The 14,398-nt window shown below is 58.5% G+C and overlaps 1 protein-coding gene across 1 annotated transcript in view; it reads right to left on the minus strand.

Moving 5' to 3' along the window:
* The window catches only part of TRABD2B (TraB domain containing 2B), a 208,487-nt gene that overhangs the window by 6,634 nt on the left and 187,455 nt on the right, over positions 1 to 14,398 (minus strand). The window contains exons 4-6 of the mRNA XM_034655605.1: positions 8,361 to 8,449; positions 6,600 to 6,615; positions 4,857 to 5,110 (exon numbers count right to left, since the gene is read on the minus strand). Coding sequence (XP_034511496.1) covers positions 4,857 to 5,110; positions 6,600 to 6,615; positions 8,361 to 8,449 — 359 coding nt within the window. The remainder of the gene's footprint in view (positions 1 to 4,856; positions 5,111 to 6,599; positions 6,616 to 8,360; positions 8,450 to 14,398) is intronic.

Here is a 14,398-nt window from a genome sequence, read left to right on the forward strand (position 1 = left end):
TTGAGTGGAAGGCTGAAGCCCCGTTCTAGAATGCCCTATGTCCCTGTTTGCCATGGGACTTGGGGCAAGTCGTAGGCCTCAGTTTCCCTGTGTGTACAATGAAGAAGCAGGAACCAACCCATGCATTTTAAATGTTTTCTGGCAGCAGAAGCCAGAAGGGAGATCTTAGGCAGAAGCTCAAGGTGTAAAGCACAGACAAAGAGGGCCGGTGCTTGAGACAGCGTCAGCCGTCTGCCCACTAAGGCCCCTCCAGGAGGCTTCCCGAAGCAGGCAGTCGACCTCTGCACCGAGAGGGTCTCGAAGAGCTATCTAGGACTGGGCTATGGTTCTCGGGAGGCGGTGGCTGTCTTCCCAATGCAAACGGCTGCTGGCTGTACCCTGGGCCACCTCCTCCGAGGCTTCTGGGGAGACAGAGTGGAGATGGGGCTTGGGCGTGCAGGGCCCGGCTGACAGGCGGTCCTGCTGCCTGGGGGTGAAGCTCTTGATGCAGTCCGGCTGGAGGAGACCCTACTGTCAGTCTAGTCTGGCCTCAGCCTCTTCGAGCCAAGCGGGTCAGAGGCCAGCAGAGGTCTGAGGTGACATGTTTGCCTGCAGCCCAATGTCCCGATGTCTAAGGCCCATGCCTGCCTCCACGCCTTTGGGCTCATGGCCTTCTCTGCTGGGAATGCCCTCATCCTCCCCACGGCCCCGGCGGACCCATTCCTTCGCAGGCACACGAACAGTGACTGGGGCTCCAGGGCTCCTTCGGCCACATTGTGTTGGGGAGCTGTCCGGCCATGACCTGAGGCTTTTCCTGCTCTTGTCCCCACCCATGTGTGGCCCGTGTGCTCCTGTTAAGCAGGGGGGAGTGGGCAGCGCCCACCCAGCGGCTCACTGAAGGCTTGAAGCCTAAGATGTGCTAGGGGCCCACGAGCAGCCACTCCTGCTGGGGAGGGGGAGAACGGCATCTGAGGCCAGCCCGAGCATCCCACCAGCAGCTCTGGAGACAGCTGTCACCGAGCATCACCAGTGGTCTGGTGCCAGCTTCCCACTTTATAAGCATCCTCTCGTTTCCTCTCTACTCCTCAAAGCAAGCACAAGGAAGAGCTGGGCTCTGAAACCCATTCTGCCTGCATTTGTGCTTTTCTTTACGGAGTGATCCTGTTTCCCATTTCTCATAGGCTATATTCTACCTCTAATCTCATGGCATTCTGGCCTCACATAGAGACACTGATCATGCTGGACCCTCCTAGAAGTAAGTCTGGGCTTTGCTGGGAGAAACTGGAGCTGGAGAACCTGGGGCAGGATGGGCGGACCAGTGAGAGGTGTGCAGGGCCCTCCCAAGGGCCTAGGGGGTGGAACACTTGTGTCTTTTCCCCTTCGAAGGGGCCCTGACCATCTGCTCCAACCTCAGGGAAACTGAGGCCCAGAAGGACAATGACACGCTGGGTGTGTGTGTGTGTCCTGAACCCCCTGCTCCTGAATGGTGCACCCACAGGCCCTGGGTCCGTCCACACTGATGCCCACCTGTGCCTTGCTTCCGGCCATGCCCAGCACTTGGAAGGAGCTCTCTTCCCTGCACCTGCCTCCTCATGACTGTCTTTCTGTCTTGATGGCCCAGCACTCTGCTCCCTTATTTATCCAACCCTCCACCCCCATGCCATGCACACATAGTCCAGCTGTGGACGGGAGAGCAGCAGAGCTGGCAGGATCTTCAGAGACCAGTCAAGGCCCTAACTGCACAAAGAGAGATAGAGGATTGTCACGAGTCCCATATCCCTGTCCTGCTGCCCCACTCCTGGGAACGTGGGGGTTCCCTGAGAGTTCTGTGCCACTGCTGCATAGCCATCTGTGGACACACGCTTGGCCCTAAACTTCCTCTGGTGTGTTTCTGTCTCAGGTAATGAGGGATGACAGGAGGGTCAGCAAACCCCCAATGAGGCCCATGGCGGCCAGAGAAGTCCAACCCGATCAGTGCCCAGGGCCTCCAGGCCTTGCAACAGAAGTGAGGAATTGCAGCCCGTGTGACTGTGCTAAGACGGGGGCGCCTGCGGGGGCTGTGGGCTATGGGGGAGGAGAGAGGGGACACAGCCGGTGAGGATGGAGGAGACGCTTGCCAGGCGAGGGCAGGAGGGGCATTTGCGGGGCCACGGGCGAATGTGACCCTCAACATGAGGCAGACCTGGGTGTGGGCTGACACCACAGCTCGCTGGCTGTGTGGTCTTGGACAAGTTACCTGACTTCACTGGGCCTCAGTTTCCTTGTTTGTCAAACAAAGCTTACTTTCCAGACTCCTGACAGGACCTGGGGCACGAGGGCCATAAGAGCCTGCTGCGGTGCCTGGCATAGAGCAGGAGCTCAGCCAGTGTCCCCTCGTGCCCACTCCCGGCAGAGAGAAAAGCAAGAACAAAGGTGGGAGGTGGGCCGGGCATGGCAACTGAGGGGCGGCACCCAGCCTGGCAAGGACAGTACCCGCAGGAGGGCAGCCTCGGGCTGGAGGGGTGGCCATGGCTCTGTGTCCAGGTGGAGCAGCAGGAAGCTCGCCTGGCGGGGGCAGGGAGCCCCGAAAAATCTCAAGCTGCTGGGGGCGGGGCTCCAGGGGAAGGCTCCCTGCTGCAGGGCCACAGGTGGAGGAAGGGCTGGGAGAGGTGATGGCAGGATGTGGGGGGCAGAAAATGAGAAAAGTCGGAATGGCATCGCCGCTCCAAGGAAAATGGTTTTGTTAGCGTGGCTACAAATGGGCCTTAGTTTCGCACTCGGAGAGCTTTCCCCGGCTCCCTCCCAGAGGACTGGGACCTTGGAAACCCCAGGCGGGTGAGGTGAGTCCCCTGGGAGTGACAGAAGCTGTGCCCTCACCTAGGGCTCTCAAGGAGCTTAGAGCCTGCTTCTCTGAGAAGTGCCAAGAACTCAAACAGGGTGCCCATCCGTGGAAACTTCCTTCTCCAACCCTACCAGATGGAAGAAAGCTATCCAACCACAATTTACCTGTTCGCTCAGAGAAAGGGCTCCCTCTTGCCGAAGAAAAGCTGTTTTCTTCTCCTGAAACCAGGCTCTGTGTTTCAGAGCTATGTGTTGTGAAAAGGAAAGTGTTTGGAGTCGTTTGCCGAAATTTACCTTTCAGAAGCAGTTAGGGTTGGGGGTCCGTTGCTGGAGCTGACAGCCAGCCGCCTGTCACATCATGGGCTGGGCCCACCCCTGGCTGGGTCTCTTGGTTGCCCCAGCAGGTTGACCAGGGCCCTGAGTCACCCTCCCGACTGGAACCTTCTATGGGTCGCCAGTGCTTCCATCGACCCCGCTCCTCCTTGGCAGGCTGCAGGCCGTCCCCAGCGCTGACAAAGTGGCTCTCTGATGCAGCTCCCTGCCCGCGTCCCGCTGGGAGGGGGTGGCCTGTGCTGGGCATGTGAGCCAAATATGTCACAGCTAATAGAGCTACGGCGTGCCTTTGCCTTTGGGCGGGCCCGGCTGGCCCGGGCTCCACAGAAGTGCACTTCCCAGGAACCCAAGTCAGATGCTTTGAAACCAAAGCCCAAAGGAGCAATGGGCTCCACTCCTATTTGCTGGAATTCTTTGTAGAATAGTGCACCTCCCGAACTTTAGGAGAGTGCACTAGACTGTGTCGACCTTTTGTCATGGACTCAGAGACCCGGCTGCAGGACCATGATGTCAACAGGGCAGGAGGCAGCCCCTGATGACTTGTGTGGACCCGGGCAGACATCCCTGCCTCCCAGCCTGTAAATGCAGAACTGAGTCCATGTTCCCCAAAGCTGCTGAGAAGACGCCCGAGTGCACATTCAATCAATCCAAGGGCAGACTCAACACAGCTTCCCAGGCCTGTGAGGTGAGGGATCAGATTTATGAGGGCCGCAGGGAGCCTGGACATTTGTTTGTTTACAAGTACCCCAGATGATTCTTTCTGGGGAGGCAGAGGAAATCCCAGACGATGGTCTTCAGGGCTCAGGGGAGACTCCGAGTCTCCAAGGGCCCACTGCTGGGGCACGGGGTCTAGGGCTGGGCTACCGCAATGGGTAGGACTCTGACCTTCACCGATGGTCACTCCCTGGGACATCCCGGGTGTTCTGGTGACACTGTTCACTACACACGGAGATTCCTACCCCAACGTGCCATCTAGGGAGGCTGTTCTATAGAAAGCCTGCAGGTGGAAGTTGGGAGATGGCATCCCGGTTACAGCTGAAGCTTTGGTGACAGACAAGCTGAGAGGGTGGCACAGGGGTGGCCGGGCGCAAGGACAGGGGCCGGACAGGAATCGGCACAGCTGGATGATCTCTGCACCTGCCCGCGCTCACCATCGTTCACCGCAGATGGCCCACCCTCTCCCGAGAGGGAGCCTACAGCGTTAAGGGCAGCGGCCAGCCCCTGCCGTCTCTTTCTTGCATTGCGGGACCCCCTACACCCTCCCTGCCCGGGTGTTGGCCACCCAGACTTTCCAGAGAAAGGGAGCTCACGACTGTTCCGTGGAGCCAGCCTGCTTTGTTCCCTCCTGCGTCACCGTCTGGCCTGTGGGACAAACAGACCCCACTGTGCATCCCCAGGTGCATCCAGGGAAGCTAACGGCAAAGCAGACTTTTGTCCAGTGCACCTCAGGGAGTTTCTGTTCCCTTACCTTTAAAATGGGAAAAAGCGTGCTTGCTCTCATTTTGAGAACAGAAATGAAAAATTATGTGAGCACGCTCTGTAAGCCCTGCCGGATGAACAGGGGTGGCGGGCGGGTCAAGCTATCCCAGAAGTACCCATCCAGCCCGCTTCCTCCAAGCAGGGTTCATGGAGGAGAGGGGACCTGGGCCTGGGGGGTGGTATGCGAGGCCGGCCGGCCGGGAGACGTGGCCAACCCTGGACAGGCCTGCCCCGCCCCTGCTCACCTGTCCTCGAGGCGGACCCACAGGTCATTGAACTGCCGTGGCCGCTGCTGCTTGTTCTGCCTCTTTTGCCACTTCTTCTGCCGTCCGAACTCCTCCAGCTGGCTGAGGCTGTCGGGGAGCAGGAGGTGTGGGGACAGGGCCGGGTCCTCCTCCTCAGGCGGGACGGTGGGGGTCGCCGAGGGCGCCGGGGGGACAGCAGCGGGGGGGGTGGCTGGGGCCGGGCTCGCCGAGGTCCCCTGGGGGGGGGTGCAGGGCTCCGGGTGGCGGGGCTGCAAAGGGGCAAAAGCGCGTGAGGTGCACGTGTGAGACTGTGTCACTCATGCACGACAGGGAATGCCACCCAGTGGGAAGACTGTCACTGCAGGAGAAGACGCTGGGTGCCCCTGCTGCTCTTGGCGAGAGTGTCTGGTGTCGAGAGGTGGAGCTCTGAATCCTTTCATTGAGTGACTCCATGCGCCGGGCACTCTTCTAGGAATTGGGCAAAAGCAGTCCCAACTAGGTCCCTGTCCATGTCGAGCTCACACTCTCAAGCAGAAGATGGACCGTAAGGATGGCAGATGGTGAGAGCCCTGAGGAGGGCAGGAGAGGGAGTGCAGGGGTAGAGGGAGCTAGGCAAGGAAGGGGGTCTGGTCACCGCCAGGCGACATTTGAGCCCAGACTCGTGGGAGGGGAGGGCGTGAGCCGTGGGCAGGTCTCTGGGGGCATATCTGACCTTCGTCAGGGTCTTTCATTCCCCAAACTCTGGCTGAGAGACTTGGGGCAAGTGACCGACTGCTCTGTGCTCATCTCCTGCTCTGAAAAATGGGGATGCCGCAGCCCGCGCTTCCAGGGGTGTCATGAGGGTTTCAGACGTTAACACGGGCCAAGCCCTTGGGACGGTGACTGGCTCATAGTTAGCAGCTGAAATGTTTTAGCAATTAACATGATTCATCAAATATTATTAAATATTGACGTGGTTGCTTGGGTCGTTCGTCCAACCACCCATCCGGGCATTCAACACNATGGGGATGCCGCAGCCCGCGCTTCCAGGGGTGTCATAAGGGTTTCAGAAGTTAACACGGGCCAAGCCCTTGGGACGGTGACTGGCTCATAGTTAGCAGCTGAAATGTTTTAGCAATTAACACGATTCATCAAATATTATTAAATATTGACGTGGTTGCTTGGGTCGTTCATCCAACCACCCATCCGGGTATTACACCTACTTTCTGAACACCCTTCTGGGGAGGCGGGACAGTGCTCAGTAAGTCAGAGCTCCAGCTAGAGGTGACAGACGTGGGTTCACGTCCTGGCTCCGCAGCTTCCGGGCTGTGTGGCCAAGGGCGGGTGCCACGGCCCCCTCGAGCAGCAGCGAGCGGTAAGATGGGAGTAGTGATACCGCTTACTTCATAAGCTCGTCACGAGGATGAATGAGATGAGGTCTTACCACAGTGCCTGGCACGTAACAAGCATTTCTCTAATGTTGGTCTACAAGCCAAGGGACTTGGCTGTCGTAGGCACTAAAGCGTTGATTAGGTGTGTGTTCATGGAATTCACATTTCATACAGCGTGACACATACAGGCCTCTTAGCCCGGGAACATCCTCGGCTTCTCTCCCTTTTATTCTTTCCTCTCTGGGGCCCAAATGGACTTCCTCTGGAGGACATCAGATCCTGACACGAGGCTGGACGTGGCGTGGGGAACTATAAAGGTACGGCAACACCCGAGGCGGCACCCAGCCCGTCCTCCTCCTCCACTCCTGCACACACGATGGGGTGAGGGGCTTCTCTCTCCTTGAAGGAGAGAAGGCCATCAGCGCAGCCTGTCCGTCCCCAGCCCCCACAGCATCCCCAGATTCCCAGGGTCCAGGAGATGTTGCAGCTGCTAGGGAGATAATTCAAAACAGGTGGACAAAAAGATGGACCCAGGAAGCACCTGTGGCCGATGATGGCTTTTATTGTTGGGGCCTCCTCAGCATCCCAGCCCCTCGCCCCACCCGCCGGATTTCAGCGTGTGCTGGAGACTCAGCCTGAGAGCTCTCAGAGCAGGGCCGGGCAGGGAGGCGGGAGAGGCGGGGGGCCTTCCTGTAGCGCCTGGGCTCCGAGAAGAATAGGAGACGAGGCAGCCTCAGCGGCCTGTCTGCCCACCCCGCCTGGCCTGGACAGACACAATGCGCTTCGAGATGAAGTCCTTGGGGCTGTGACGGGAGCGTGAGGAATGCCTTGTCCCCGAGACTGCCTTGGGTCCCTCACTCCAGCACACCCTTGTGCCGGCCCAGGGCAAAGTGCTTTGTGCTGACTCAGACGATCAGCAGAGGAAGGAGTCCAATGTGAGCGAGTTTTTAAGTTCTTCTAGAAGCGCCATGCAGACGGGTGAGCATTGGCCCAGAGCTAGGAGACCAGAGGCTCAAAACCCTGGGTGGGGGCAGGGGGGGCAAGCCTCTGAAGAGCAAGGAGCAAAGTGTCAGTTATTCCTATCACCGCCACCCCCAAGCCCACCTCTAGTCCCCAGAGAGGGGACAGGGAGTGGTCAGGAGTTTAGGGAGGCTCTGGAGCCGGACTGCCATTCACATGTGCTGTGTATCCCTCTGCAAGTGACTTTACCTCTCTGGGCCTCAAGTTCCTCAATTTTAAGATGGGGATACTCCGTTCCTAGCTCATGGAGCTGTTGTGAGGATTTAATTAGCTAAAAATGCTGAGAGCCTAGTGTACAGTGATCCATCAATAAATATTCACTATGATTGTTCAAGCTTCTTTCTGACTCTGGCTCACGTCATGTCAGAGACAGTGGCTGAAACTGCACTGTGGTCACCTTTGTGGGCCAGTGAAGAAGTTTCCTGCATTGCAGGTGGAGCGTGGGCTGCATGGAACCTCCAAGTTTAAGGATCCTGTCATTGCCCCCCTACCCAGAGCTGCCCAGCGTGGGCTGACACCCCGTCATGCCTGCCCTGGCACTGTGGACCACAAGTGGGCCTAGTCGGGCCCTGCCCTCAGGGGACCCCCAGCCTAGGGGGGGACAGGAACCCCTCAGAGGCCCAGTGATAGCTATTTGAGTGGAGTAGGTATGCCCTGGTGGGAGAGTCGGGTAGGGGGGCACAACCAAGCGGTGCGGTCAGAGAAAGGTGGGGACTGGCTGTGGGTGGGGCTGGGCATCCCCCAGTTCTGTAGGCAGCACCCCAGGCATCCTGCAGAGTCCTTCCACCCCACCTGCTCGCCAGACTCTAAATGCTGAGCATCTCTCAGACTCGAATGCTCCTTCCATCCCCACTGCCCCAGCCCCAGCCTCACCTCCCAGGCTGTCAAGATTGCATAGCAGCCTGCTTCCCAGCCCCTCACCTCCAGCCCAGCCCCTCCACTCTTGGCAGCCTGGTCGCAGCCGCGCCCTCCATAGCTTCTTCACAACTTGCCCTGCAGGCCCGAGCAGGAAGACAGGGTGCAGCCCAGCCATGCAGCACAGGGTCCGGCGGGCTCCGTGGACAGTGGTGGCAGGCCAGCCAGGCCCGTGCCCCCAGGTGCCCCAGCTCCTCACCTGTGGATGGTCTGGCCCGCGGGTGTGTGCTCCACCTCCAGCCCTGCCTGCCGAAGGACGTCGATGACTGTGTTGTTCCTCGAAATGACCTAGAACACAAGAGACAGCGGACTCAGCCACACGCCAAGTCGCCAGCGACTGGGGACAGCCCCAGGCCAGGACCTGCACCAGAGGCAGTACGGTACATGTGGACCTTGCCCCGGAGCCGCCTTGGCATGGATCCGAATCCTGGCCCTGCTGCTCACCTGCCGTGTGTCCCCATGCCCCAGTTCCTCTGTCCCGTTCCCCTCTGTAAAGTGGGAATGATGGTAACGGCAGCCTGCAGAGCTGTTGGGAGGACGGCGGGAACGGTGGCTGCATTGTGACCAAGGGTCACAAGTGTTTCATGTGGCATCACTGCGCCTCGTACCCTGAGGCTGACCCCAGCCCCAGACCGTGATAACCCGCAGCACAGTTTCCGTGCACAGGACCCAGGCTCCGGCTGTGGCCACTGCACACTGTTACACCAGAAAAAGAAAGTGAATTAAGCCTGTGTAAGACAGACAACAAAAACAAGCAGCCGACAGTGGTCATGAAGGCCCAGCTCTGATAAAACCTCCTCCAAGAAGCCTCAAGGCCTCGACAGGTCTGTGGCTCATCTCCGTAATTCTCCTGGCAGCTCGAGGCTCCCTTCCTTTGCACGGCGGTGGGTTCTGTGTGTTCACAGCTGTCTCCCCACCAGGCTCCACAGGGCAGAGACCTTCATGGATTCATCTATTCGCCTTCTGTCCAACATTTACGGACCACACATCACAAGCCAGGCTGCGGAGTGTCCCCAGAAGACTCACGAGGTGTAAGATTCTGGGGAAGGAGAGAGCAGCGCATGGTCGCAGGGCCAACAGACAGTGGCTGTGGCACGAAGAGGTCTAATGCCACAGCTGAACATTGCAGAGGTGGCCCCTGCTGGGGGGGCAGGGGGGCGGTCTTCATCGCACCCCAACCCATTAATCATTCATTCAACAAACGTTTATGCTGCACTTGGCTCTGAGGCCAGCCCTGTGCTGGTGGCTTGGAATGCAGAAATGGCTCTCCTTCAGCAGGACGCGGGCATGAGGTCTGGGAACAGCAAAGGCTCTCCCGGGCTCTGGTCAGGAAGGGTCCTCGGAGGCTCGGTGACTGTGGAGGCAGTAACTGCTGGCACTCAGCACCCTGGCAAGCCCTTCCTCCTCCCTGGGCCTCGGTCTCCCCACCTGTTTGATGTGGGCAGAGTGGCAGTGGTCCCTTGTCGCCTTCTAGCCTGCGTGCCTGCCCTGCGGCCCCCTCACGTGGGTAGCACGTTCCCCTCGGCTCCCCATTCAGCCCAGAACCTGGGGGGAAATCCCTGTGCCATTACTCTAATCGCCCGTGACAGGTGGTGACAGGTGGGAAGCCGGAAGGTCAGCATGCTGACAGCCCCAGGGAGGTCTGAGGAGAACAGACAGTGGACAAGCGGGGCGGGAACGGAGAGGCTCCGGCACAGAGGGGGTGAGGCTGGGACGGCGGAGCGGGGGGACGGAAGGTGGAGCCTGCTGCCCTCCGCCGCCTGCCCTGCACACCTCCGGGCTGGCTCCTGCTCTTGGCGCTGCCCTGCCCTGTCCCTGGAGTCCTCCTTGGTGTCACTGCGAAAGAGCACTGGTCTGGGAACGAGAGACCCGGCTTCTAGTCCAGGACCCACCTCACTCACTCTGAGACCTCAGGCAAATCCATTATGCTCAAATGCTCTCAACGTCTCTGTGGACAAGAGAGGGATCCACGGGCTCCCCTGGCTCTCAGACTCTATGGGGAAAGCTTGTGTTTGACTCCAGAGACCCCGACAAAAATGCATTCTCTCTCCCTTCTTCCCTCTCTCCCTCCCTTTCTTTACTGATTCAGCTCATTAATCTGACAAACACCAAGCGAGTGGACATCTAGTGCTAACCAGTGGTGAAGAGACAGGGGCCCGTTCCAGGCGCTCGGTGTCAGAATCAAGGTCTTTTGTTCTGGGCTAAGTACTATGCCGAGGGAAGCACAACCTCAAGTGAGGGCAGACTCCCTGGGGGAGGCAGTGATAGCTGCAGGGTGAGATAAGAATGAGCCAGGTGCGGCCGAGAGTTGGGCATGGGGGGGAGGTGTTCCAGATGGGGGGAACGGCGTGTGTAGAGCTAGGAGATAAGGGAGGCTCATTCGGGAAGCTGACTGCTGAAGACACACAGACAGCACAGGGATGAACAGCCCCCCAGGGCCCTGACCTCTGCCCAGTCCTGTTGAGGATGGAGACCCAAGCTCCTGCCATGGCTAGGAGTCTCCTGAGCAAGTGGCTTCCCTGTCCCCAGGCCCAGTTTTCCGGACTGTCAAACGGGCATGCATCCCTTTGGGGGGCTGTGAGGTCCTGATGAGGAAGGAGGAGTGATTATCCTTTGGAGAAGCCCAGCGTGTGCTCTCGAGTGATGAACTAAGCCATTCTTGGGCGGGACCACAGAGTTGTGCCCACTCTTGCCCGCCCCCCAACACGACGGAGCTGTAAGGGGGCCTGGGCACGGTGGCTTTGGCACACGGGTTGCAGGAACTCCCTGCCAGCAGTTCTTGGAGTTTACTCCTGGCAGCAAAAACAATTCCTTCCCTGGCTCCATGGAGACACTGTTAAGGTGAGGGCCTCCAGGCGCAGCAGCGGTCTGCCTGGAGGACGTCGAGAGCCACCAGGGCGAGCAGGCCGCCTCAGGCTGCGCAGGGGCTGCAGGGAATATTTACCGAGGCTCCGAGAACGTTCCTGACGCTGGTGGAGGCGGTGTTTGGAAGGGCCCAAGCCTGTATTACAGAGCTCCAGCTGGATCCCGAGCACTGGCTGACAGCGTTTCGGGGACCAGTCAGCGCCCCATCCACGTCCTCAGCCTCAGCAGCTCCAGGCCCTTACTGTGCAGTTCAAGACCCTGAACAGAAGACTTCAGATACTTTGAGAAGTTGGAAGCAATCAGCAATGATTTTTGAAATCCCATCTTCCTTCTCTAAGCCACACCCACTTTCACTACCTTCCCTGCGGGGCCAAGAGACCACTGTCTGCATCCCCTCCACCCCCGCAAGAGGCAGCTCCGGCACAGCTCCAGGCCCTCCTCACGAACCCCTGCCCCCGGACGGCACAGACCAGCCATCCATTCCTGAGCCTGTGCTCCCAGTGCAGCCCGGCCCTGCCCTCTCTGGGCTTGGCTTCACAGGAGCCCGCGACACCGTGCTGTCCTGCTTCTCTTCCTAGCCCTCTTACTGCCCTGTGTCCCCCTTCTCCTGCCCGGTAACTGTGGGGGCCCCGCCCCGGGAAGCTTGTCCATAGCCTTCTGCTCCCTCACAATCTGTGGACAAATCATCCTCCCATGTGGTCTTAGTTACCACACAACGTGGACCACTCTGGAACGACTGCCCTAGCCCACACCTGTTTGTCCGGCAGCCTATTGGATGTCCCCACCTGATACCCTCCGGAGCCTACAAAACCCAGCACACCCTCCCCTCCTAGGTTGTGTCTCATCTGAGCTCTGTTATCCAAGTACATGGGCCCTGTCTTGACCAGTGACCAGAAGCCCCCTGATTTTTCCTCCTAACCATGCTTGACCAGCCCAGGTCACCATATGCTTCTGCCGGAGTCGCTGCAGACATGGACTTCCTTGTTACCTCTCTGCAGCTGGAATGATCTTCCCACCCCCGAGATGCACATTCCCAACAAGCCACCTGAGGGGAGACTGAGTTTTTTGAGGGCAGGAATCTGATTCATCCTTGGCCCCAGGGCGAAGCCCAAATCTGGCACACAGTGGTGGCTTCGTGAATGTTTGTTGAATGAATGAATGACAAAACCTGTTACTCCATATCCTTGCTTCACGTGATCTCATCCTATCCCCAGAAGACTTGAGCTCCCTGATCCCCTTCCCTCGTAGCCCCCCAGCCTCTTGGTGATGCTCCTGCAGATTCCACCAATCCCAGGAGCTTGGGCCTGGCACCAGCCCAAGTCAGGGCCTCGCGCATGCTGTCCCCAGGGGCTGGCAGACAGGGCCTAGGCTTGCCTCCAAGGTCACAAATCCTGAAAAAGTTACCACGCCCATCCTGGAACCTGCAGGGAAGGTGTGGAAAGTTTCCAAAGGGGCCCCACAGTGTTGGGGCTTAGCCTACGGGGCTTGCCCAGGCTCCTGGGGTCTCCTGGCCACTGCTCAGCCACTCCTTCCAGCACTGACAGCTGTTTTCTGGCCAGCTCTCTGCAGGAAGGCACGTTCCATTTCATCTGCTGAGGCTACATGGACGAGGAGAGGAGGGAAGAAGGGAGGACAGTGAGGGGTGGGGCACGCAGAGCCACAGAGACAGAGAGTAGGGGACAGGAGACAACAGAGGGGCTGAGAGAGAAGAGAGACCCTCGCAGGGAGAGACAGGGAGAGGGAGAGAGTGACAGGACACAAGGAAACAGAAGACAGAGAGATGAGAGGGGGAGAGAGGGGCTGGGAGACAGGCTGTAAGAGACTCAGAGACAGAGGGAGGGAGAGAGGGAAAAGAAGAGACACTGAAACAGAAAGCAAGAGATAGAAAAAGACAAAAACAGGGCAGAGATACAAAGAGATGGAGATAGAGAGGGAAGGAGAGAAGAGAAAAAAACCCCAGAAATGAAAACATGGGGCCCGGCAGTGGAGAGACTAATCTGCCGAGGATATCATGGAAGGCTTCCTGGGGGAGGGACCCGTGTAGCCCACGGAGACATACGTGGCAGGCGGGGCAAGAGGAGGATTATAGGTCTTACAATGGTGGGGCTGGTGTGGTGATTGTCTCCCGGACCCCACAAGCCAGAGTACCGCTTAAAGGACATTCGTATACAAACAGGGACGCTGTCGTGCTCCGAGCGGGCACAGCCCCATGATGTTTTAGCGCAGAGAAAAGTCTCCCCTTCTTCCAGGTGTCAGGTGCCTGTACCAGGGTACCAGGCCCAGCAAACGGAGCAGAGGCTGGATTTAGCCTCTACCCATCAGCTGGGCCCAGCCTGGCAGCCCCCATTTACCCTCCCGACACGGAAAGGCAGGGTACGGCAGAGCAAAGAACCCTGTTCTGGGGTTAGGACAGAAAAACTGACTCAGCAGCTGACTGGCTGGTGGCCTCAGGCAGTTTCCTTCCCCTCTCTGTGCCTCAGTTGCCCTCCATGGTCTCATGGGTCTTCCCACCTCTATAACTCCTTCGCCGGTAACCTGAACACAAACCCCTCCTCCATGAATCTCCTGGGTACATTGCGCTTCTCCAATGTCATTTCACTCCAGCCTCGTGGCCGCCTTCTGGGGCACCCCACAGTTTACAGNCCACAGTTTACAGACGTGGAAACAAGAACTCAGAGAGAGCAAAGGACTTGCCCTAGTTCTCACAGCTGCCTGGCCAAGCTCTGACTCCTATCCAGCCATGTCCTAGTTCGCTACACGCTCTAGTACATTCGCTCGGAAGCCTCAGCGTCTTCGAGGAACCCTGAGTTCACATTTGTGGGGCAGGGAATTGTCAGCAATGTGTGTCCTTTCAGGGTTCACCAGATCGGAGAGAAAAGCGTGCGAGTGCTCAGCAAGAAGAAAACACCAATTAACAGGGTAATTTCCAGATAGTGCTGGGGGCCGGGCAGAGGGGAGAACCAGATGTTCCCACAAAGGCTCCAAAGTAACACAGGCTCCCCTCGGCCAGCACACATGTTTTCTCTCCAGTGAGCCTGCTGGGTTTCCAGTATTCTCCTCCTGGAAGAGGGATCCCAAGCTCGTATTTATGTTCTGTCTGAAATTAATGCAAGGGAAACTTTCAAATGCTAATCTAGCTGCCAGGGTCAGCCAGCCGGATGCCATGCGACAGAGGTGTTTGTTTTTTCGAGGAAGTGTGACAGGAGGGCTGGATGGGGGGACCTGGGGATGCACGGACAACTGGGGGTACCACGGGGCTGCTGACCTCCCAGGGAAGGTCTGCCTGGGAAACTGGCAGAGCTGGGTTTCCTTTCCTGGGTTGTGCCAGCCAGCCCAGGGAGGGTGGGGGCATTCAGTAGGGACTGAGATGAC

Source organism: Ailuropoda melanoleuca, chromosome 2 (genome assembly GCF_002007445.2).
Source record: "Ailuropoda melanoleuca isolate Jingjing chromosome 2, ASM200744v2, whole genome shotgun sequence".
NCBI lineage: Eukaryota > Metazoa > Chordata > Mammalia > Carnivora > Ursidae > Ailuropoda > Ailuropoda melanoleuca.